Here is a 24,987-nt window from a genome sequence, read left to right on the forward strand (position 1 = left end):
AGGATCAAGCTGGAATATTTTACTGTGGACTGAGAGACCCCTGACCATCTAGTTTTACACATTTCAGGGCTAATTTAGAAAGGGCTCACTTGGCTCTATTGAGTCACTGGCACCTAAGAGTGCCTACCACCTAGTGACCGCTGCAGGTCGCGGCGGAAACGTAAAGCTGTAGTTACCTAAACAGTTGATGGACATTGTTGAAAAAAAAAAAAGAGCTAATAAAGTCATTGAGGGCTTGGATATTGGGATGCTGGTGGTGCAACGATGCACGGGCTGCGGAGAACGCCAGCCAAATACGACGCGCGTTCCAGCTCTGGCTAATATTTCAGTGCCGCGGAGAGCGGAGATCAAGATATCACAGGCACATTTTTGGCTGGGGAGGTAAAGGCAGTGATATTACAGCAAGCAAAGAAAAAAAATATATATATCAAGAGCCAGGCAATTGCTGCCTTAGCTAGGCTGCGTGCTTGCAGAATTATGACAAATGGTTTAAAACACCAAGCCAGGCGGATACATCGCTCGCAGGAAAAAAAGTGTAGGAAAATGGAGAGGGGGAAAAGCTAGCCTCCGCTTTGCAGACCACCAGAAGCTTTGTTTGTTTGGGGCAGTTGTGTTTGCTTTTTGAAAGCTTAGGCAGGTCCTAATGCCAACTGTACAGAAGTGGGGTCCCTTATCTGTGCTCTGACAGCCATCTCCCACCTAAAAAGAGGAGAGCGCTGCTAAATCTCTGAATGTTTCTAGGGCAACAATAGATTTTCAAGCTTGGCTTTGCAAAAAAAATAAAAATAAAAAAAAAAATCACCAAAAAAACCCCCAACAACAACAACAAAAAGTTTACTGAGATACTAAACTAGTTCAGTTAAATGGGGAACCACTTGGCAACTAAATTTGATAATGCTTTTGTTTGAAGGTCAGAGGTTAAATATGTTCACACTAATCCCCTTCATCTAGAATTAAAGGACAAGAAAGATTTTTCTGTAGCTTAGCAAGAGGGCTTTTCTCATCGGAGTTTAAATAGTATTTGCACAGGAAAATTAAACGTAGACCCTTAGCCAGTCTTTTTTCAATCCAGATTCATAGACCTCGTACTTTTTACGTGTTTATTTTTAGATAAACATGTGCAAGCCTATGGGCCGCCTTCTTGCTACACGTCCTAATAACTTGATCTTTGCAGAAGGCAGACTTGCTTTCAAACTTACTGGAGTTTTCTTCTTTTTATTTTATTTTATTTTTTTCAAAGTAAACCTCATGTTTTAAAAGCCAGCGAGATTCCCAGTTTTAGGAATGCACGGTCGGAGTCGGATTTCAAGCGCTGTCACAGAACATTACTGTCAGTCAAAGCAGCTCAGCGTTAGATATCCAAGAACCAAAAGACGCAAGAGGTTCTCAGCTAAGGGAGAAAATGCCAACCTTAACTCACCCCGGCGCGAGTGCAGCACGCGATGTGCAGCGCGAACCGGGCCACTTTTGGGCACCTGCAAATTTAGAGCGGATGGAAAAGGGCGTCAGCTCCCAAATCTCCCCTCCCGGTTACCCGGAGACCCTGCGCTGCTCACCCACAGCCCCAGGTCACCCTTCTGCAGATGCCACTGGGTGCCACGGAGAGCCGAGGAGCAAAGTGAAAGACCAGGGGGCAAATATTTCAAGCGTGGGCACGGTGTAGACACGCGACTCCTGATGACCTTGGTGGGATAAGACAGTGCAGTGCTTTGAAGCTTAACCCTTCCTTCCCTGCTTTCGGTGCGTAGGGCAGCTCCCATGCACCACAAGTCATAGCACTGTCTTGTACGGGTATTTCAGCCAGCACGTGTGTCGCAGAAGGCAACTCCAGCTACACGTACAACCTCTGATGGTCGGTTCAAGGCTTTTACAGAACTGCCAGAGCAGACGCAGCCTCCCAGCCTGCCCCCAAACACCAAAAGCCGTTATTGAAGTAAATGCATCATATTGAAAACATCAAGTCATGATCTCTCACGCTGCTGCGTTCAGCACGAGAACCAGATTCCAGAAGCCCTGGGAGCGCGAGAGCAACACTGAAACACGGGCAAGTTGCTAACATTTTATTATTAGATGCACGGTGCAGCTCAACCCCCAGGACGGGGGTTCAAGTCAGGTAACAAATGCCTGCCTCCTTGCAGAACAGACAACTTCAGGTTACACAGAGCATGCCTGAAACCACCTATTTCCTCCTCCTCAATCCTTTGAAATACTTCTGATGCCCAATGCCCCCTTGAGAAATGCGTGCTTAAAAGTCAAACCAGCCTTGAGCTGCGAACAAATGCCCACCCTCAACTTGCTGCAGGCTGTAAAGAGCTGAAGGCAACCCGGAGCAGAAGTCGTCTGAGCAGCCTGGAGCCCAGTCCTGAGAAATGTTGTCAGCAGCTTCGCTGCAACGCCGCTGGCAGGGTCCCTGCCTCGCGACAATGCTGCTCCCCAGCTTCTTCATATCACTCTCCGGAAGGCACAGAGCTAAGACGGGGAGAAACGCTGACCCCTCGCACAGCACCAGCCTCCCAATTCTCTCCCTGCCTCTGTCAACATCTGGCTTGGATGCTGCTGTGCTCCCGTATTTCTTCTTGCATAGCTGACTGAGCCTCTGCCAGACTTTAGGCGTCTTTGTTTTCTCCAGGGGCAGTTCAATACAACCTGAGATGGCTCCGAAATAAGCCAGCTCCCTGTCACTGTAAGCTCTTTGGGGCAGAGAATGATGCCCTGTCTGGCAGGAAGGGCCCCCCCGTCACAGCCGGGCTCTCCAGGTATTACAGCAATGCAAACAGTCCAGCCCAGAATCCCCCTGAACGCGTCTCTGTGGAAGCAAGTCAATAAAACAAAACTATAATAAGCTCTTTTAGCCCTGCAAGTGCTTCACAAACATTAATCCTGGAGCAGAAAGAATCTGAAAGAAAGCCCGTACCTAAACGTCCCTCTATCAGACGGGCTTTGCTATAAACACACACACAAATCCTTTGGCTCTACAGCGCCGAGACGAGGCAGGCAGTATGGAAAGCTTCATCTACATTTTTGCTCTCTGGGAACAGCTTTGGGAGATGCGAGCCTTGCTTGCATGGAGAGACCGATGGGCATTTTTGTTTTTAGCAGCGAGCCAAAACACACAGCAAAACATTCAGCTGCAAGTCATAAGGTTGTGATTAGGGAAGGATCCTTTCAAGAGACACCAGCTTTGGTACTTTCTGTTCTTCTGTAAGCACTTGGATGGCACCGCTTCAAGTACATTGTGAAGATTCGGTTACGAGAGGCCCGGCTTATGCCACGCTAGTTTTTAGACCGCTCTGAGTACGGCAGGGCCAAGATTTAAATTTAAGCTCATAATTCCATATTTAGGCTCCTCTGTAAGTGGCCCGATTTCAAAAGTGCTGAACATCCATATGCAGAGTGCCCACTGGGGCCAGGGACGAGGAACAAAAAGCCAGCCAAAATACAGAATTAAGCTCCTGGTTTTTTCACTGACTCTGCCTCAACGCACCTGAAACGGGCTTGCATTTCTGACACACTGGAGTGCTCTTGCAATAGGGATTCTCTGTGGTTGGGCTGTCTTCACACAAGGTGCCCGGGTAACAGCCTTGCAAAGTTGCTCATCGGTCCGGGGGTTAGAAAGCAAGCATCATGAAAGGAGGTGCTGCCCTATGCTCAGTTTGATCTCTAAAAGCTGCCCGTTTGTTAAACTGTCATTGTGAATTATGCTCCTAAATTAAGAAGGCTTCCGATGGGAAGTTTAGCTGTCACCCTCATTGTTTTTATAGAAATAAACGTTTCGCAAAAAGAAAAAAAACAAAAGCATCCCTTTGAAGATGTCAGTTTATGTATGAAGAGAGCTCAGGCTGCGGAGGGTGGTTGGGGGGGGGAACAGGAGTGCAGTTATTCTCTGCTTAAAATGAGCCTGCTTTCATATCTCTCTCATCTGTGCTGTTTCCAGTCCTTTCAACAGATAAACTTGGCACAAAAAAGGCTCTTACTGCCTCCCGGCCACTCGTTATGTCGCTAGCTACCGTACTGGTGCCCAACCACTGGAATCCAATCCCAGGCTGCAGCTCCAACTGGTGAAAGGCATTTGCACACGGGGAGCGATACAAGTGAACTTGCCTTTTTGTTGCTTGTGCAACAACGATAACAAAGGCACTCGGGGACTACACACAGTCTATGTAGAGAGAGAGAGACTTCCCAACTAGGCCAGACTATAACAGCTTCCACGTGAAACCAGGGAGATCTCCGGGAGGTTGCAGACCACGGCATGGACGTGACGTTGGGGTTTGACACCATACCCATGTCCACACTTATGGGCTGAGTTTTGATGGCACGATCCTGGAGGTTGGTGAAACTAGACTGCGGTTTTAAAGGATGAACACTGTATAACAGACCACTCTGGTACCGGTTCATTTTGCATGCTAACTGTTCTGTCCTACGGAGGGAAGTAGCATTTGCTACCTGCTTTTAGTGCTATGGACTATATTTTTAATTGATGTTAGCAGAACCTAGGAAAGTAGTTATTTTTTTAAATTCAACTCAATAGCATCAAATGAGATCATATTCCCAATCAAAGCAACTGTGGCAGTTGCCAGAGGGGTGGTGTTAGATTACCGGGTACATGGTCTAACAAACTCACAAGAAGCAGGGTAGCAGAAACAGTAGGCTAGATGGGTTTGGTAACTTCTAGGGTTTGCAAAAAAGTTTTGTTATGAGCAAATGATGCTCATCTCCAGCGAAAGAGCGTGAGCATTTCACCAAAGGCCCCAAGTTATTTCACACCTGCAACCAGAAATTTCATTAAAAAGCACAAACGGCGAAAACCACCAACACCGCCATTTGGTAAACGGAACGAAAGGAAATGGAGGTGACCTGGTGCACTGCAAAAGCTGCACAGACGCATGAACCGAAAAGCAAATGGTAGGTCTGGCACCAAAATGCTCGGGCCCGGGATGCTCTGCTGACTCTGCTCAGTCAGCATTTTCGTTGGGTTTGCCGTGTATTTTGTGGGAGGGGGAAGTCGAACTAAGAGGCAAGATGATAAAAGGCAGCAACCACCTGCTCCCAAGCTGAGGCCCACGTGTACAAACCCCAAGAGAGTCACAACCACCTATTTCTTTTCCCCTCCCAAGAAGCCACAGAAGCAAACAGCACAACTGGTGGTTCTTCCTTTCCGCGGTGCCCGTGTCGCTGGAACAGAACAAACCCCAGGAGGTAAGCGAGCATCTTTCAGCAGCTCGCTCTGTGTCAAATTCAACGTGTTTCTTTCTGTAACCTGGTAAACAAGCCCTGCTGCAGCTTCTGGGCAATATGGACATTTAAACCAGGAGAGATGCCCTTTGCACCTCCACGGGAGATAGCTTCTTCACAATAGCAGCATCTCACCAGATAAGAGTCTTATGCTAGAGATTACAATTCACTCCAAGTCCTGGCTTGGAGAACCAGAAGCCATTTTTCTCCCCAGCGATGACCAGTGTTTAAAAACCCACATCGTCGCATCAGAATCCAAACACGCAGGCGTCCACCCTGCAGACATGGTACTCGGAGGTGCACGTGGAAGTGCCAGAAACTGAAATGGCAGGACAACAATATTTTTAGTATTGCCCATATAAGTGGGCGGGTGGGAGGGAGGAGGCCAGGCCTCTAAATATCATATGATTTGTCTTAATCCTCTCCCCACCCCCTTAAATTATAGAACAGCCAAGAGGTTTAGAGACCTTTTCAAATTTGTTTGATGGCTTTTGCACGTTTAGGGATCATGTTTTCCAGCTTTTCTTTGGATCCTCTGGGGTATATTCACATAACACTGGGCTGAAGGACTTTTAAGGAAGACGCCAAAAATGACTAGACTTGCCAAATTTTGCAAGAGTTGGCAACGGCGCTCTGGATAGTTTCCCCTGGTATGAAAAGGAAGGAGAGGAACAAGTTTGTCACACTTGCTGAGAAATCTGCCTTGGTTTTTGTTTATTCCTGAACTGAGCTAACGAGGTCACTACTTCACCTTTCTCATTAGTCTTCTTATGCCAGCAGTTAATTAGCAATGGAGACAAATAGAAATAACAACAACAGTGTTATTAGCAGTATTATTATTACTATAAGAGCTAAGGAACAATGACACATGCATTAAAAATGGTTGCTGTACAACTGGGGCTTGCATAACAACGCAGCTCAACTCTGCCATTCCCCCCGAGCGGGACATCCCTGCAGTTTGCAGCGCGAGCTTGTTCATGGGGAGGAACAAATCTGAGGATAGTCTATTCCTTGCAGCGGATGCCTACGAGCTGACAATAGTGGGTGTTTAAGCCCTAAATGGTGCAGAGTTCATCCCAATGCAACACTGCGGTGACACACAACCATCCAGCTGTTGCAGCTCAGCTCTGCCAGCACCTGTTCAAGGGCAGGTCTTTGAAGCACCAAATGTGACACCTCAATTGCTGTGACCTGGGACAAGTCACTTCATCTCCCCAGGCCTCAGTTTCCCCATCTTTAAAATACTATTGACTAGAGTTGGTCAAAACATGGGGGTTTCTGCTTTGTGGGAAAGTCTGAACCTCCTCCCCTCTGAAGACAAAAAATAAAGGGTTGGGGGGGGGAGGAGAGGAGGTTGAAGATCATTCAGTTTGGAATAAAAAGGAGAAAGTTGGAAGTTTCCCACAGAAGAGAAAATATTGTGGGGGGGATAATGGGTGGAAAATGTTGAAACCAAATTGGGCCCGAGAAGCTGCTCGGCCAATGGGGAGCCCTTGGGGACACACCTGAGCCTGAAGCCTTGCACTTTGGGGAGCACGGGATGAACGTGCCAAGAGCCCCAGCTTGAGTCAGGGGTCCCACAGTGGGGAGAGTCTGAGTCACGTGCCTGGGCGAGGGCTGGAAGGCCGTGTAATAGTGTTTCTTGACTAGAAGGGGCAATTTTGGAGGCTGATGCTTTCCAAAGGATTACAGCAGAAGCAGGGAAGACATTGCACGCCCCAGGTGGACTTCACCTCCTCTGATGGGGCGAGCAAACAAATCATCAAAAAATGCCCAGCCAGGCCATAGGGAAAAGGAACATTTCACTGTCCAAGACCTATGTACAAGGGGACTCAGCCAGCCTCAAGCCAAGGGGAGTGCTTCCCCATCCTCCTGCTCATACTGCAGGATTTGGCAGTGCCCCTTTGATGAGCGGGGGAATGAATGAACTCTCCACAGCTGGCTCAGCTCAGCTCCCCTGCATCCGCTTACGGCAGGCATCTGGGCTCCTTCCTCCAGCCAGGAAGGTGACAGCCTCCCAGCCCAGAGATCAACAGGAAAAGGTCTTTGCACCCTGTCCTAGACCTTGCCCCGAAGCGGGAGAGAGCTCCAGGCCCACTGACGTGGCACGCGGGGGCCTAACCGGCGCGTCCGATCAGGGGAAGGAATCCGGCCCACGGTGCACCTGGCTCCCGCGCTCAGGAAAACTTCTGCTCTTAATGAAAAACAAAAGCGCTTATTGTTCCCTTGCCCATATTTACATCCGAAATGGGAGCGATTACGAGGGAGACACACCGATGCCTCGCACAGCCAGGCAACGGATGCCGGAGCCTGCAAGCGCCGCCTCGGATGGAACTGGTTTTTACGGGAGCAGCCGGCACGGTTGTAATGATGATTGAAACAGCGAAATGGGGACGTCCGATCCTAATTGGATCAGCCTGTGGTTAATGGAGGACAAGCTGAAATGAGGCATCTTTCATACCAAGCAAGTCCCTGCCACAACAACCTCGTGCCAAAGGGCTCGGCCCATAGACCCCGGGGGCTGCAGGTTCCTCTCTCACCTGTGCACATCAGGAAGGACGCCAGTGAAGTGGAAAGGGAGCCAAAATCAGCCTCCCAAACCCAGCTTGCCATTGTAAGTTAGCTAACATGTGTGCGACTGCCATAGCCATCCGCATTTCTCTACCCTGCACCTGCCAAGTCTCCCCCCGCACCCTTCCCTTTTTGTTCATGTAACTAAAATGAATATGGGAGAGATAATTACCCTTAAACATACTTAATACTACAGTACATTATCTCTATCTGTGGCGAAGAATGCTATCTGATAGTATTTTCCCCATAAGCTTAATCAAGCTGCTATCTTAAAACTCTCCAGAGTACTGTGAAACAGTAATAGAAAGTCGTAGGCAGTCTGGGAAGATTGTATATTTGTTTTGTTACGGGAAATGTGCAGACTTGTTTGCAGACAGGCGTTTCGAGGGGCTCTGCGTTAAGAGCATCGTGGTACTACAACATGCGACAATACGAGGCTCAGCCCCGGCCCTGAATAAACTTGTGAGGTTTGGGATGTTTGTTTCTCAGGAGAAATGCTAACTTATCATTTCTGCCCACTTTTGCATTTTCTGGTCCAGCAGGCTGATGCAAAACCCAGTGAAGTCAATGAAATGGATCCCATCGGGTTCAGCAGGCTTCGGATCAAGCCGTGCAAGAGGAAGCACCGAGACCAGACCAAAGTTGCAGTCCGCGCGGCTAACTGGCCGGGCCCGGAGCAGGAAAATGAAGGCGGCATTTGGAAATCTATCACAAGCCCCATGCCAGTAAGCTAGGAAACCCATAGACACAAGGCACTGCAGCCCAGCTTCACAGACAGGTCAGTGCTCTCCAAGTTTGCCACCACCTCTTCCACGCCGTGCCCACGTCTCCTTTCACAAGGAGTTTCAGTCTTGTTTAAATACTCAGGAAACACTTACCCTGAACATCTTGAGGTGGATCATTTGTGCATCAGCTTTTTCATAGCTTTCCAGGGTCGGAAGGGACCTCAGCAGATCATTGAGTCCGACCCCCTGCCTAAGCAGGGAAGAGTGCTGGGGTCAGATGACCCCAGCCAGGTGCTTGTCCAGTCTCCTCTTGAAGACCCCCAGGGTAGGGGTGAGCACCACCTCCCTCGGAGCCCATTCCAGACTCTGGTCACCTTTTGAAAGCTTGAAATATGAACTGCGGTTTCCCTGTACCTGCCTAAGAGCAGACAGAATAACTTCAGAAGGAACCGCCCAGCAGGACCTGTTCATCTTGTCGACAGAAGGACCAATAGATAACTGATAACGCGCTATGGGACAGCAAGCATCAATCTCTCTGAACAAAATGCCCCGATAGGAAAGTTTATTTGGACGCGTGTTAAGATGAAAACCAAAAGAAAGACCCATAATATTCCCATCACCCACAAAGCTTGTCTACTTGTTTAAAAAGAAAAAAGAAAAGGAAAGAAGCTGTTTGAAGCATCCCACGGACCTGTTTAGTGATTTGTGCTCGTATCATGCATAGAAGGCTTCTGTTTGCCATGCCCTGAAGCATGGCATCTGCATGCAATCTCCTGCAGGCTTCTCACCTACCAGTCTGCCCATACGCTTCCTATTGCAAACTGAGGTCTGGTTTCACCACAAGTTACGAATAAAACATTTTAAAAAACCCCAAACCCCCCACTTATTTTCTCTTTAGAGTACGTTCTGGTATAACACAGCATTAATTCTAATAAATCCACATGCTGCATTTCAACATTGGGTGCTCTCCTCCCCAAACTCAACCTTGATTCCTGAAAAAAAGCTTGACACCCTTAAATAAAAACACCGATTTTTCCAATCATCACCTCTTGCCAGCAGGAGGAAAAGGAAAGCGTGAAAAAAAAGAAAAGAAAACACAGTTGAGAATTAAGTTCAGTTTCTCAAGGTATAGTGAGAAGAAGACTGCGCCCAACAGTGTTGAAATGTAAAGGCCAAGTTTTGGAGTTTTTTGGTTTTTTTTTTTAAATATGGGGGACTTAAAAAAAACTTTGAACTCTTCCAGTCCCCCTATTTTGAAAAAAATCTTGGTTCAAATTCAGGTGCACGCCGAGAGGACAGGCACATATTCCTGCACGTTGCGCTATTCCCTCCTGCATAAAATGGAGCTTATCAGCAACCAGGCACTGCACATACATTTTGCTGGTACATTACAAAGATATCCGGAGGGCAGGCCACGGGCACTGTCAACTTCTCCTTTTCCCAGTTGTTGCACTCATGTAGGATTTTTTTTTCCCTTTGTACCTCCACTTACCACACTACTGTTTTGAATCTCTAAAATAATGTGACAAGTTAATGATGGCACAATTATCTAAATGTTTAACAGACATGTTATCTAAGTGAATCGGATTGAGATTCCATCCCGCTGACAATAAACATCAATGGGAGAGCAGAAAGTGATAGGCAAATTATCGCAAACCCTGCAATTTCAATGCTATTAAATTTGGAGGAATAACAGCCCTGAGGCCTGTAAACTCTGAATAAAATAGACCCTTGTGTTTGTCCAACTATTAAATCAAAATGCTACCAACATCCCCGGAAAAAAAAAAAAGACGATTTATAGCTTTTTAAGTTTCAGTTACACATTGGTTTTATTAACTCCTTATTATTTGTGCACTAGTGCTGGTGTCACCACAAAGAGGGTTTTCATCCCACCCTGGCTAGAGGAAGCAATGGCGTAGCAACCAGCAAGCAAGAGACAGATTTATATATGAGGAAGGTGAGTGAAAACCCAACACCCGCCTCTTTTTAGAAGGGATGGAATAAATACATCCGCTCTGAGGACCAGTGGTGTTTAATAAATGTATCAATGACCTGGAATGAGTCTGGGTCAGAGAAACCTTTCTCTTTTTTTGTTTTGTTTTTAAGGTAAAGGATAACATTTTCAAGAGTGCCCAAGTGATTCAGAAGCCCAAGTTGCATACTGAAGGCATTATGAACCTAAATCCCAATAATGAGCCAAAAGACCTGAGTTCGGTTCCCGTTTCTGCGTGTTGCTTGCGGTGCGACTTTGGTAATGACTCTCCTGTTGGTAACTCGGGATAAGACTTGGGCATTCAAATCGCTTGGGTAAATTCTCAAAAGTACCTCAATCCAAAGGGCAGCGATGGGCTTCAGCAAAGGGAATGGGCAGCAGAAGAGCAAATCAAGGTAAGTGTTGACAAATACTAGGTAATACACACTGGAGGAGATCATTTGACTTGCTCATACACATTACTAAGTTTTAAATTAAATGAAACCACTCCGGGGGAAAAAGACCTCGCTGTCACTTTAGACAGCTCGGTGAAAACTATTCTTCTTTTAGCAAAGTGGCAGTCAGGAGACTTGCACAAAATGGTAGGGCGCATGAGGAAGAGATGAAAAATATAATGCAACTGCAGAAATCAATTTGATATGTCCTCACCTCAAACGCTGCATTCAGTCCTCTGCACCGTCTCTGAAAACAGCTATGGCAAAAAATAGAGGGGGCTGAAAGGATGAAAGCGATTAGAGTCCTGGAGCGACTCCTGTACGAGACATTCAAAGGACTGGGATTCAGTTCAGAGAGGGCACAAATTAGATGGGTAGTGACAATACCACATACAATCCTGAAGGCAGAGTAAGTGTTATTATTCAGCCTCTCGTGATACAAGAACAGGGGGAAGTTCAGACACAGAAACACTGCAAACCTTAAGAACAGTAGAAGGATTTTAAAAAGCCCGCAACAAAAACTGGTAATTGGCCTGTAGAACTCATTGCCACCAGGAACCGGAGAGGCCAAAAGCTTAAATCGATTAAGAGTCTGTATGCAGTGGGCCTTAAATAGCGTGAACATCCTGCCATCTTGTTCCAGTTAACCTCTTACTGGCAGGAGACAGGAAGAAGTGCCCCGTTTCAGTAATTGTCCTGCAAAGCAGCAAGTACTGGCCACTGTCAGGGGTGAGACGCTGAACGAGACGAAGCACTGCATTCACAGGAAACCCAACCTCATTTGTTCTGCTGATGCTTCCTCAGCCTGACAAAGGGTATTTCTACCCAAAAGCTTGCTAGGAAGAATTTTTCCAACTATTTGCATTGGTCTAATAAAAGATCTCATTATCCAAGTTGCACTGCAAGCAACCTGCCGAAACAGGAACCAAACTCAGGTCTCTTGGCTAATGCCCACGACCACACGCTGTCCACTGGACGCACACTTGCGGCCCCATGTCAGCCATCGGCAGACTGCTCCACGTAACTCAAACCACCTGTCCTGCCTGGATCCCGCTGAAGCAGCAGAGCCGCGGTGCGAATCCACGGTAGCAATGGACACAGCAGGAGAAGGACCCCAGCTGGCAGAGACCCTTGGGCTACCAATTGCACCCGATACAGCAGCTCCCTTTCTAGACAGGCTGAAGTGAGACGTACCCTGGTTTCCCCATCAGTTGTGCTGACTTTGCTGGCAATGCCTAGCTAAAGGAGTTCATTTTGTTTTTCTAAATGAATGTTTGCTCACACCCACTCCCTTTCAGGTGCATTACAGCTTCCAGTGATAATTTTTCAACTGCCTTACGGGGATGCTAAGCACTGGTTTCCCCATCAGCCAGCACTTTTCACAGAGGGCAAAACTGATCCAGAAGCTGTCCTGGTCCACACGACATGGTCAACAAGAGCAAAGTGCCTGGCAGAGATGTCCTCAGCCTCAGGGGGGGCTGCGAGTGCTGAGCCCACAACTCCAAAAACAAACCGCTTGGCACAATGGAGGTGAAGGCATATGCTAAGAAAATAAACCCTATATTAGGCATCCAACATGCCTGTGTAGTAACATGGTGCAATTAGGCCAAGAGTAAATCTATGCTAGTGTATTGACTGTACAAACAGAGGCACATGACACTGGCTCCCAAGTGTGTATGACGTTACGCAGCATTTCGCTATCTGAGGCTGTCTCGCGTTAAATACTTTGGCTGGTCCAAGGAAATTCTATACAAATCACCTCTGATATTTATAAAAGTCAACGGCTATTATATTCGAGCATTGGCGCCTTGCACAAGCTCATATAACTCCGCTTACCATACCTCTGCGAGCGAGAGCATGTGTGTTTTCCTAAAATTTATTTTATTTTTTTTTTAAATTTGAGAAGAAGAGTAAGTAATTTTCCACATTTTCCCTGAGGCATGGCACTGTGCTTCCACTGCTGTGAAGATGAGCCAAAACAGTTGCTGCTTTTCCTATTGCTGTAGGACTCACGCCAAGAAAAGTGAACACCCAGAAAGAACTTTTCAAGCCTGAAGTCAACTGGGCTGCGGAGCATGTACAGAAGTCTCTACGTTGGAAGGGAAACCACATGAAAACCATTAAAGAGAGGGCAATGTGCATCCCATCTCCCCCAAAAAAAAAAAAAAAAGATCTTCATGCTTCTATCATCCACTTGATACCAGTTATACCCTAACTTTGTAACGTGGCTTATAGTCCCTCAATGAACTAAAGAGCAACGTGAATATATGTAGGACAGGGCAATTTTAATTGTTCCACCCCACAGGTGGCTACGTCTCAGGAGGAAGCCAGGAGATTGCTTTATCTTACACGTGATACAATCTTTTAAGCATTGGGTGATCTAGAGAGAGCTATGCAGCATCAGGATTTTGTACACTTTCTTCTAGGACAGAAAAACATCAATAGCTCAGAGACTCCCCCCAACTATAAACTATATTTCTGACCAGAGCAAGTATATCCCACAAGCTGAAGCCAAATAAACCCAACAACTAGGCACTGTCCCTTGTTCCACTTTCTCTAGGGACACTGCCACACCCGTGCCATCATCGGCCACAGCTGCTTCCAAGAAGGAATCGTTTTGGCAGGGGTGCGAGGAGTCGGCCAAACCACCAGCTGACAAGAGCCCGGAGGGACACCACAAAATCTTTTGGGGAAGATGCAGTTATTTGGAAATCCAGCAACTTGGACTGGGGCACTGTAATTAATGTTTTTATGCCACAGGCAGCGCTCTTTGAGAGCTGCTCGACAACAGGAAGCTATCAATTTCTTGGCGAGCGTGGGTTCCTTTCGCCATACAGCCCATTTCTGATGTGTAACTGAGAAGCATATGTTTACAGCTTGAAGAGGTGATGATAAACCTGTTTAACTGAGGTCATTGTGTTCTACCAGGCTAAGTTTTCATGTCACCATTTGAGCTTTTGGCATGAACATTGTTCTCTTTGGCAGCCTCTGATGTTCCAGTCCCAGGGTTTTAAATCAAACATACTTTAATCTGGTCAGATTTTTCAAGGTCGTTAATGAAGCCTAGTAGCTGCTCTGTTTTCACTTTATTTCCATAGGAAGTGTTTAGCTGCAGTCATCACTAAACACCCTCTTAAGAACACACATGCCTAACACGGTGCCTTTTCTGGCTGAGGTCATTAATGGTTGGATGTTCAAAAGGTGCTGAGCCCCTAAGATTTCCATTTACTTCACTGGAAGAGCACGGGGCTCCACAGCTCTGAAAAAACAACCAACCTCGAAGCAGCTGCTGTTGGACAGTTAAATATTATTGACTTAACTCAAGTGCCGGCGTTAAATGCACTTCTTAGGCTCAAGAGTCTTCCAGCCTTCCTACAAAGGGCTTTGGATCCATCCCAGTTCGCTTAATGAAAGCTTGCCCGAGGGAGAGGAAAGGCCTTTCAGCCCAGCAGAACTTGCAGGGCAAAGAAGGACTTCTTCTTCCCTCCAGATCAACTTCTCCTTCGCTTAGCTGAACCGTTGAAGGGTCTGGGATCTACCACAAGTGTCCCAAAGACCTTATGAAACAAGGTCACATCTCTGTAGAGCATTGCCTGTCTCAGTCACAGGACCATAAGGATCCCCAGCTTGGATCAAAGGACCGGCCCACTTATTGCAGCACCCTGCTTCAGACCCCGAGCCATCCCAGCAAGGCTCAAGAAACCCCACAGCAAACACTACATTTCTTCCAACCCAACAGTTAGAGAGAGACCTTCTTAGGCACTGAACTCTGTGGACCTGGACTGTTGCATTTGACTCAGAGGGTTAACTGGATCCTACCAGCAATGTGGTTTGGGTTTAGGGGGAAACAGAGAGATTTTGCCAATACAGTCTTGTCTCCTACGTCCAGCCCTGCCAGCTTAGCCCCAAACCAAGAGCCAGCATCAAAACCTGTACAGCAGGCAATGCTTTTCCAATGCTGTGGATCCAAACGTGCCTCTATATAGTGAACAGTGACTCAAATACACCGTTACCCAACATTGAAATTGCAGTCATTTCCAGCAATCAACCAGGATGAGCCCCGCACTGCGCTAGGCGCTGTACAAATAGGTAGTAACAGCTGAGTACAGTGTACAAAATCCAAACGCATAGCATTCAATCCTCCGTGTCCTGGGACCTTCTGCATTCCCAACCTTTCCCCGCTCTTCCTCAATGCAGTAGGTACAGTTGCTAAAACATTATGATTTGTAAAACTCAATCCTAATTAGCTTGATTTTGAATAAGGCGATTCTTTTAAAATTTATTAACTGCTGCTTGGCCAGCAAAGTTTCCAGCTCAGATGACATGGTGAGCCTATTCCTGTTCAGTGAGGCAGCAATTTGTATTACCGATCGGTCATTAAAATATCTGGCACAAAACCGGTTGCGTTTTCCAAGCCAAGATAGTGTCCACGTGTCAAATTTCAGCCTCTGAGTATAAATTAAGCCATTAATGGTATTTATCAGTTTATCTGTGCTAAAAAGACTTGCATGTACTAATTTAAGCTGTTCCTAATATAGCTCAGAAAGGAGTGGGCTTTCGTCTCCTCTTTAGTTTTGCTACAGAGAAACATGAGTGAAATATGGAGAAGCATCAGTGAAGTATGCATGCTCATTGGGGGTGTTTCACGGCTAATTGTTCAACAGTCTCTAATGGAAACATTCAAGAAATTTCAGCATCTGCAATACATTTTTTTTTTTAATCACAACATATGAAGTTGAGCGAGTCCCTTGTGTTTGCTAACCAAAAAGAATAGGGACTACAAAGACAAGAAGGTAAAAGCCAACTGTTGACGGCTCTTTGGTACAGTTACCATCATTTTCCCCACCAAGGGAATAAATAGTCAAATTAGCTTAAATTGGTTGCGTATGAATTGGAATACTGTTTCCTACATCCGCTGCCTTCATGCTGAGCAATGCATGCAACGCTGCCTTAATCACACATCACATGCATCATTGCATGCCATCCCTACATATTTTCAGAGACCCATTTGGGATATTGTGCACTTACAAATTGTATTGAGCTGGAAGGGAATTAAAAACAACACCGCCATATAAATGCTACTGTTTAATAGTCTCCTGTACTAGGCAGCAGCTTGCAAGACAGACACAATATGCATACATGGCTCTTCATTTGCTTTTGCTTCAACGGTGTATACTAGCTAGAATCACTACGAGCTCTGCTTTGGCCCTGGCACATCTACACAGTCAAGAGTAAAACCCATCGGATGTCATGCAATCAGTGATGATTTACTTTGAAACAGGCCATTTATTAACAAGGAAACTGAAGCTCTCAGACAACATAAAGAACAGCTTTAACTTAAACTATCCACTTACACTGAGATGCTACCTCATCAATGTCCAGCATCAAGAGTACCAAGCAGCTCATACCAACAAGAGCTTAGGATATACCACCACAAGAGGGAATGGCTAAACTTTGGATGACTGAGTAGTTGTCCCTCATCTCCCACCCCCTAGAAACCCTCCCATAGCTCCTGCTTCTAGCCATGGTCTACATCTCCTCCAAGTGGAGGTATCTCAGGTAGGGCAGCAGTGACTGGTAACTCAACTACATGACTTTTCCCCTTGGGGCCACACTGTTCCTATATGTGCCTGAACAAAAAAGAAAAGCAAGACACAACTCTGGGGTGTTAGCCCCTCCAATGATCCGACCGCTAAGCCTAGGGTCAGCCTAGGTGGGAAAAGGCAACATAGAGAAGGTATCACCATGGTCAGCTGCTGCTGGGTGGAGAAGCAGAAGAAATAAAGGGGGGAAAAGGGGGATTGAAGCTCTAAGATGGCATCGATAAGTCGTGGGGGGGGGGGGGGGGTGGAAGGGAACCAGAGCAAGGTGAATTCCATACATCGCCTGCATATACCGGGGATGAAATTAGGAGCTTCTGTCTAGACACCGCTCATTGGAGCTTCCTTCTCAGAGACCGTTACATAAAGACAGAGTCCCAGCTATGCTTCAACCCCAGAACCAACCCCCTAAAAAGTCCATCTCTCTTTCTGTAGCACATGGCCCCAAGCCAGGCAACAAAAAAATCTACTTCCTGAAACCCGAGTTGGAGGGACTGACTGTTCGGCTGCCCTGATGTACCAACCGGCTTCTCAAATCAACTCCATACGTACCCTACGTCAATCAGACATGACCTCTGCAGAACACAAGATGCAGGACAAAGTCATTGCTCATACCAACAGATGAAAAGGGGTGGGAGTAGGATTCTCAAACTGACTACCTGACTTAGAAGTACAAGTCCCATAGACTTGCAAGCACTCGTTGGCTCCTCCATGCTTATGTCAACTTTAAAAATATGACCGAGGTACGTGTAACATCCTTATTTGTGATCTTAGCCGCTGGATAGTCTTGGCAACCTATCAAAATGTGTACCAACCCTTCTTCTTAAATATTTTATCTGATTTTTGCATCCACATCATAATTCTCTTTGGTCAAAATCCCAACGACTCAATCATTAATTGGGGGTGGGGGGTGGGAAGAATAATAATCTGTGAATGACCCCAGTACTCTTTCCTGCTGGGGCAGGGGGTTGGACTTGATGATCTGCTCAGGTCCCTTCTGACCCGACCGACTATGAAACTATGACTGCCTGGTTTCGGCAAACAGAATTAAGCAGGTCGATAACCTCACCCACAACTGAGAAATGTGATTGAGCAACCAACATTGCACAGTTGTTTATCAACAGCATTTTACTTCAACCTCTTTATTCTCAGGTCTGGGGAAAGGGTACTGATAGCTATGACCCAGCAGGAAAAAACACTGATACCCCCTTCCTCACATAATACTGCAACACCCTCCGCACTTCTTGGTTTGTTTTTTGGGGGGTTTTTTGCTAGCAGGTGAGAAAGTTCAGCAAGACAACAGTTGATGTAGATAATAAGTGCTTCCTGCCCGTTTCCACTTCCTTGGCAGTGATAACACCTCTGAGCAGCACAAGCTCACATGAGACCTAAGTGAAAATAGCCATCCTTCGCCTTCCTTTTTGAAGAAGAGAGATATTGTGGACAGGAGTGCGGCGCTCACCAGGAGGAAGCCTACAAAGACCAGCATTGTTCTGGCTTCCCTGGTTCTTCCCAGTGGTCTGTGGGATGGAGGTATATGTAAGCACTCAAATTATTTTACAGGAAGTTGGGCAGCCACTTCAGGTCACTCCTTATGCAAATGAACCTTTCATAGCCTGTATACATAATGCCGTAGTGGATTTCTAGACACGTTCTGCATGGGATGGAACAGCAGATCTGGGGCAGGACTTGCTATCAGGTTAAAAGACCGAAACAGGAGCTCCCCCGTCCCGACTTGACTGCGTGAAAGATCTCCGCTCCCCAGGGACAGTGGCCTCAGACCCCTTTTCTTAGGTTCCATTCAAACCATCTGAGATTTTTATTTTTTAAACGTTGAGTGCCCAAGAAATCTTTGGCAGATCGCTTCACATCCAGCGAAAGCAGCTGTCAAGCAATTTCGACGTGAATGTTGGAGGGCACGGCTGAAAATACGATCTGATGGTTCAGAAAGTATTTAGCTTAGGCATGGAAATGAGATGCATTTCTCCTTCATCAGATCTTCAAGATCATCTGGAAAAACACGCGAGTTTTCCACTTTCACAGGCCACACTTGGGTTGTAGCCTAAGGCAGAAACACGCTCCAAATTAAGGAACGGCAGAAGAACTCATTAGCTTAGTCCCCGAACATCTCCCCAAGATGTATACAGGCTCTGTGCAGGTCCAGCTAACGAACACTGGTCCCCAGCACCGCGATACCCATTGCTCTATGGCTCCATCCAGCCTAGTTTTACAGCATCTCCAGCAGCCAGGCTTCCACGAAACACCTTGTCAGCAAGCTGATTTTGGACTCAAGTTAAAGAGCCTGGCTTCTTTTCTGAACTGCTGCTTGGCTGAGACCCCTTCCTCTCAGCCCCCGACCTACCTAGAGTCCAGAAGGGCTCCAGGAGCTGAAATGAAATCTAAAGCAGGGAGGGAGGGCTGTGTCTAGGGAGCAGAGTCACAAGCGTAGAGGGAAGATGACACCAGAAATTAGCACAATGGAGACACACATCTTGCTGGACGTGGACTCAGGCAATCTTGAGAGTCTCTGCTGCACCTACAGCTCTCAGAGTCACTTCTCTCAGCCCCCCTGATGGATCCAACTTGCACTGTTCAGGGGGAACTTTTAGGAGATTCCCAGACTGGCATATAAGATGCAGGCAAAACATCTGGGGGATTATTTTGCCTCCAGGGACCAAGATCAAACTTGAAGTCTCACTCTCTACACACTGGTTTTGCTACTTGGGAGAAAACAGAGCTCGGTCTCACCTCTTCTGGATCCCAATGCAGGACTGATTCCCTTCAGCGTCGTCTACATCGTCTTTCACCCAGGACTGGCTACCAGCAAACAGCCCTGCATGCACCAGCCCTCGGACCAGAAGCAGCGTGGCCACTTTACAGGCTTGCGGCTGCTGTGGCCCTGCGCCCCACTTTGCAAGAGGGAACGACTTAAATGTCAGCATCAGGTGGATGGATCATGCTCCCATCAGACGGTGGAGGGGACAAGACACTGGGGGGAATTCATCCAGACAGCAGCTACCTTTGGGAGGGGAGAAGTTTAAAACAAACAAAAAAATCAACCTACCAGTATGTGTCTGCCTGTGGGCCTCCAGGGCATCTTCTTTTGAGAACTGCGCACCGCACTGATCACAGACAAACGCCTTGGCACCCGCTGGAGACAGAGAAAGAGAGAGAGAAAGTACATTATACAGGTACCGTCACAGGGGACGACTTCGGATGCTCTAATGGAAATGCCATCTTGAAACACCTCTGGCACAGGAGATAGCACAATGCAGGCCATTTCTTCTACAGCGGGAAGGGAAGAGCCCCACAAACATTGGGGTGCCGGCTAGAATAGGGACTGGGCTCTTCAGAAAGCTACAATTGTTAATGTGGATTTTGCTTTAAACGAGACCAATTTAACCAGCCAGTGTCCAATACCGCCAACCGAAACAGCGTTCCAATCAGCACCTGATAACAGGAATTATCCACTCTTGAGGACATGCTACAGCAATCCTCTATGGGTCCAATTTGTGCTATCAATGTGAAAAATGACACAAACTAGGATAATTCCCAAGAAATAATCAAAAAAAAAAAAAAAAAAAAAAAAAGGTCTTTTGCTTCGCAGAATGGGAAACCCATTCGATAGAAGGACAAAATAGTTCACGCTCCACATCATAGCCGTCTAAGCCCTATTTTACCCAGAAGCAAGGTGGGGGAAGCATGCGCGTTGCAGGACCAAAACCAAAACGCATTGTTCAAAAGGGTCGGAAAACAAATGCGCGGTTAATGTGACGTTGCTTTTTAAAACGAAAGAGCTGCTTTTCAACAAGAAATTAAATGTTTGTTTAAAAAAAAAAATCATTAGACATCAATGACTTCCATCAGAGCGGCAACTGATCTCATTTTAATTGGTTTCCTGCACCCCCATCCAATTGTAGCAGTTCGAGTCCCACTATCTAAAGGAGAGGAGGCAAGAAAGAACACGGCACCATCTGATAAGCAACGTGGCAGAAACAACACAATTTAGTGAAAGGCACAGATATTTCTACGACTATTAGAGAGATGTGGTATTTGTGGGAATTCTTAGAAAATTGCTATCAGCATGTGCTGCATGTATTGGGTCAGAGGCTCTAGTTAAAATGAGAAAAAAACAGGATGTCTAACAGCAGATAAGTAACTTGCAGATAAAAATAGATTAACAATATACACAATCTTCTAAGCATATGCTGCTAGGACAAAGCTGTGAACACATTTGTGAGATTTTGAAGTTTGATTCATCTGCTGTAAGAAACTAAACATGGATTAGAGTATGACAGAGTAACCTTCAAGATGGTATGAAGGGAAGAGGGGGGAAAAAAAAAAAAAAGGGCTTCATCACTTGTTGTCTGTACCTTAGCTACAAAGCTTTCCCTGCTCCATTTGATAGCGTTCCCATCCTCAGACATCAAACTGCTCTGTGGCTTATTTCCAGGAATTCAGATAATGATTCTCATCTCCATCCTGCCCTTCCAGGCAGGGTCCAAGAAACACCCTCTCCATGCCCTGCCCTGCCCCCCTCCAAATACAGGGTTTGAGAGCAAGGTGCAGACAAAAGCAGGTACAGAAACAGAGAGAGGTGCCATGAGACCCATTAAAAAAAAAAAAAAAGAGAGAGAGAATTCCTTTGCCTTTAAATTGTCTTAGTAACGGCTGGCTCACAGGCAGAAATATTTGGCAGCAGTGAAATTAAAAGTGATAAATTTTCTCGCCAAGCTTTGATCGATAATAGAGGTCTCATCTGTTAATCAATAAGACAGTCTGCCTGTTTACTGTGCATATGTTGTTCTCTGCTGCCTTCGGTATGATGTCAAGTTTGCATTCAAAACAACTCAAGTGTGCATTAGCCACATGGCTGTGTCTCCCCCCTCCCCATAAAAAAAAGCCCTACAGTGACATCATGTAGCCAGTAACACATTCAGAAAGACATCAATGAGGGCTCACTCCTTTCAGTCGCATGCAATTAAAAGAAATACATATATGATGGCGGATTATTTCATAAGAGCTTCTTTTATGGAGGAGAACCAGCGGACAATACAGATGCGACGGATCTGTCTCCCGGCCAAACCTACAACACCAGTTCAAAGGGGAAGGCGATAAAGAGAATGAGCAAGGATATGAGGCCGGCTGCCCCCTCCCCTCCCCTCCCCAACAAAGTACTGCTTTAATAATAAACACGGCTCTATTACCAGCATAATTAGAAAGGTCACTTCTATTTGCGAGCTATTACAGTCCATCATGCCAGAGCCTACTCAGAGAATGTTTTGTTCCCAGATCACTGACCCCAAAGGCCAGGACAGTTCCTACCGGTCGGTGCTGCCCATGCAGAGAATAGCCAAATGCTGAAACCTCTGAGGCCCAGGCTGGAAGAGTCTGGTTGCAGACATATGACAGCTCATTTAAAGCCATTTACTTTTTCTAAGCAGCAGTAACATGCAGCCTGCACTTTTACCCCAAGCAGTTGCTAATTTGCGGTGCGTGGTGTTTTTTAAAGGATGCTGCATTTGATTTTCAGGGCCTCAGAGTGCAAGTCTGAAATGACTCACTTCTCTGCTAGCTAAGCTCTTCTGGCTGGCCGCACTGCATTAGAGGCAGCAATATACAACGGGAGGAAGCGTGCTAACAAGTTCAGCGCAGGCCGGGACGGCTTCCTGTTATACCTAGAAAGTAGATGAATTGGTACAGGCAATCAACAAGCCCCGGCTGCGAGCGGATGGCACAAAATGAAAGCGTGCACGGCAAAGGCAACGTGAAGCCCCAATGGCCTGGTTTTCAAAGGTGTCAGTACTCAAAGCTGTCACTGAAGTCCATGAGAAGTCAGAGAGGCTGAAATTCTCAGGGAGCCTGAAAATCATGCCATCGTTTTGATTAGTTAAGGTTGCTTTCACTGGCTTACACATACAGGTGCGTGGTTTTAGCAATGTAGCCGGGCCTTCCAGCTGCAATCAAGAGCGTTCGGCACCCAGGACTCCCACCAAAGCCCAGGAGGATCCAGAATTGCCAAGGGAAATAATGGCAACTTCTGCTGGAAGATTATATCCTGAACTCGAAGGGGAGGATGTACTCTATGCTCGAACAGGTCTCTAACTTCCCTGAAGCCTGCAATACAGAGAAGACTTTGTTGCATTACTGTGTTCTGCATTAAGGCAAAAGTCACCTTCTTGGATGAACAATGCTATGTCACTTCCCAGCTCAGATATAGCTAAATACAATCTAGTTTTCTATAAACTCCTGAAAAAATAACAGATGAACAACAATGGAAAGGCCAAGGCACCCTGTTGTAGGAAGCCGCTCAGCATGTGACGAAAAGAGAGGTTTGGCTAGAGACTTCAGAAGTTTTGGGACTAGGGAGGAATTGTTAAAGGAGATCTAGGCCACCACATGTTGCCTCTGCTAATAATGGATGCAACCTGCAAAAGCCCTGCAGTGACTCAAGTCATGGGGACTTAGTCACTTATCCCCTTTCCAAACCCAATGCACGCAACGTACCGTCAACACTTGCTGGGGCAACGAATCTCCACCAGGGTTTCAAACCCACTGACGTGAAATGCAACCCATGAGGTTATGGTGACCTGCTGCGTGCCACCCCAGCTAGACCAGCATGTTAAATAGGTCAGAACTGATTCATTTTCAAATTGTTTTCTGCTTCTCCTAGACACTGGTAAAACATTGACAGTTGTACAAACTTTCCCGACGCAATGGTTTCTTCCCTAGTGTTGAGACGTGTTGAAGTTTTGCATTTCATCGGGGGCAGGAGGAACTGGGTCAGGCAGATGTATGGGCAGTGAGGCCAAGGGAATCTGAGAGGCAGAGAGGTCGGGGCACGTACGCACAAGACCGTAATGCTAGCTGAGCCCAAACAGGGTCCAAGTGATTTGCACCTGCGTCACACAAGCCCCTTGGACCCTGTTTGGGCTCAGCTAGCATTATGGTCTTGTGTGTACGTGCCCCAACCTCTCTGTCTCTCATATTCCTCAACCCAAATGCCACCCCTTCATCACCAAACAGCTACGGAGGTATGATGGAGACAGAAACTGTGCTAGAAAGTCACAGAATCACAGAAAATGAGCGCTGAAGAGACTTCAGGAGGTCACATCTAGTGCAACCCCCTGCTCAAAGCAGGACCAGCCCCAGCTACATCATCCCAGCCAAGGCTTTGTCTAGCCGGGTCTTCAAAACCTCCAAGGATGGAGACTGCACCACCTTTCTGGGTAGCCTGGTCCAGTGCTTTATCACCCTCCTAATGAGAAGGCTGTTCCTAATATCCAACTTAAACCTCCCCTGCTGCTACTTGAGCCCATTGCTCCTTGTCCTGTCGTCTGCCACCGGTGAGGTCAGTCCAGCTCTGTCCTCTTTGCAATCCCCCTGCAAGTATCACAGAATCGTAGAAAACGAGGGTTGAAGGGAGCTCAGGAGGTCACACCTAGTCCAACCCCCTGCTCCAAGCAGGACCAGCCCCAACTACATCATCCCAGGCAAGGCTTTGTCTAACTGGGTCTTCAAAACTTAAAAGTCTGAACTTTGCTCAACATCTGATTCTGCAAAGTGGTATGAAGCAACCCCAAACTGCTCCCGGTGGGTGTGGGATTCAGGCACGGTGACAACCATATGCCATCCAGTAATGTGCAAAAAAAAAAAAAAAAAAAGTGAGCTCCAACTCGTGGCAAGGGGGTGGGGGAAAGCTCACAGACAAATACTAAAAATGCAAAACAACAAAATAAAAAAAATTAAAAAAAGAGCTCGCCAGCATCTACTGGGGAGGGGAGGAGGGGGGCCAAAAATTCCTTGAGATTTTAAAATAAACATCTTGAATGTTCTGATGAGATATGCATGCTTGGTTACATAAGGAAGTACAGCGTGTACCAAAACAGCATACCCAAAAAAAGCATAAGCTGTCAGAACAATAAGTACAGACATAGGGCATTTTACAACAGGCTCTGCTGTACAGTTTTATTTACAGTACCTCTTATCAGTCAGGGAACAGTACACTGCCTGCCAATTTTCAAAAGGCCAGGACTGTGTGTTCTTGCACTCAAGTAGATGTGTACTCCAGGCAGGGAATTTTTTTTTTTTTAATCAACAAAACAAAAACTGATACCGAGCCAGGATTCCTGTAATGTACACATGTAGGGGGTGGGGAGATGTGGAGAATACGGTGATTGAATATGTAAATAATTCAAGGTTAATTTTACTATGTGAGTCACCAGGAAAAATGTCATCCAACATCTGAGCTTATTATAAGAGGGCTCAGAAAAAAAAAAAAAAAACCAACAGCAAGATATTTATTAAAGGGAGCATGACATATCTGAAAGCAATGCATCAGCAGCTCGTGGGTTTTGTTTTTTTTTTTTTTAACACCACCCGTAGAAACTATTAGCCCATTAAAATGTAAACAACATTTTGGAGAAGGGGGG

General features: G+C 46.4%; 1 protein-coding gene and 1 long non-coding RNA gene across 3 annotated transcripts in view; both read right to left on the reverse strand.

The window, feature by feature from the left end:
* The window catches only part of ZBTB16 (zinc finger and BTB domain containing 16), a 164,989-nt gene that overhangs the window by 40,860 nt on the left and 99,142 nt on the right, over nt 1–24,987 (reverse strand). Inside the window, exon 3 of one of the 2 annotated variants that reach the window (XM_006026663.2) lies at nt 19,620–19,706. The exons of the other annotated variant lie outside the window; for it this stretch is intronic. Within the exon in view, the coding sequence (XP_006026725.1) occupies nt 19,620–19,706 (87 nt within the window). The remainder of the gene's footprint in view (nt 1–19,619; nt 19,707–24,987) is intronic. 2 annotated transcript variants of the gene reach the window in all.
* Nucleotides 2,046–3,791, reverse strand: LOC112550775. Its single transcript, XR_003094774.1, has 2 exons — nt 2,915–3,791; nt 2,046–2,806 (listed from the first exon to the last, which is right to left on the reverse strand). It is a non-coding gene; the product is annotated as an uncharacterized LOC112550775 (long non-coding RNA).

This window comes from Alligator sinensis, unplaced genomic scaffold (genome assembly GCF_000455745.1).
Source record: "Alligator sinensis unplaced genomic scaffold, ASM45574v1 scaffold1241_1, whole genome shotgun sequence".
In the NCBI taxonomy this organism is placed as follows: domain Eukaryota; kingdom Metazoa; phylum Chordata; order Crocodylia; family Alligatoridae; genus Alligator; species Alligator sinensis.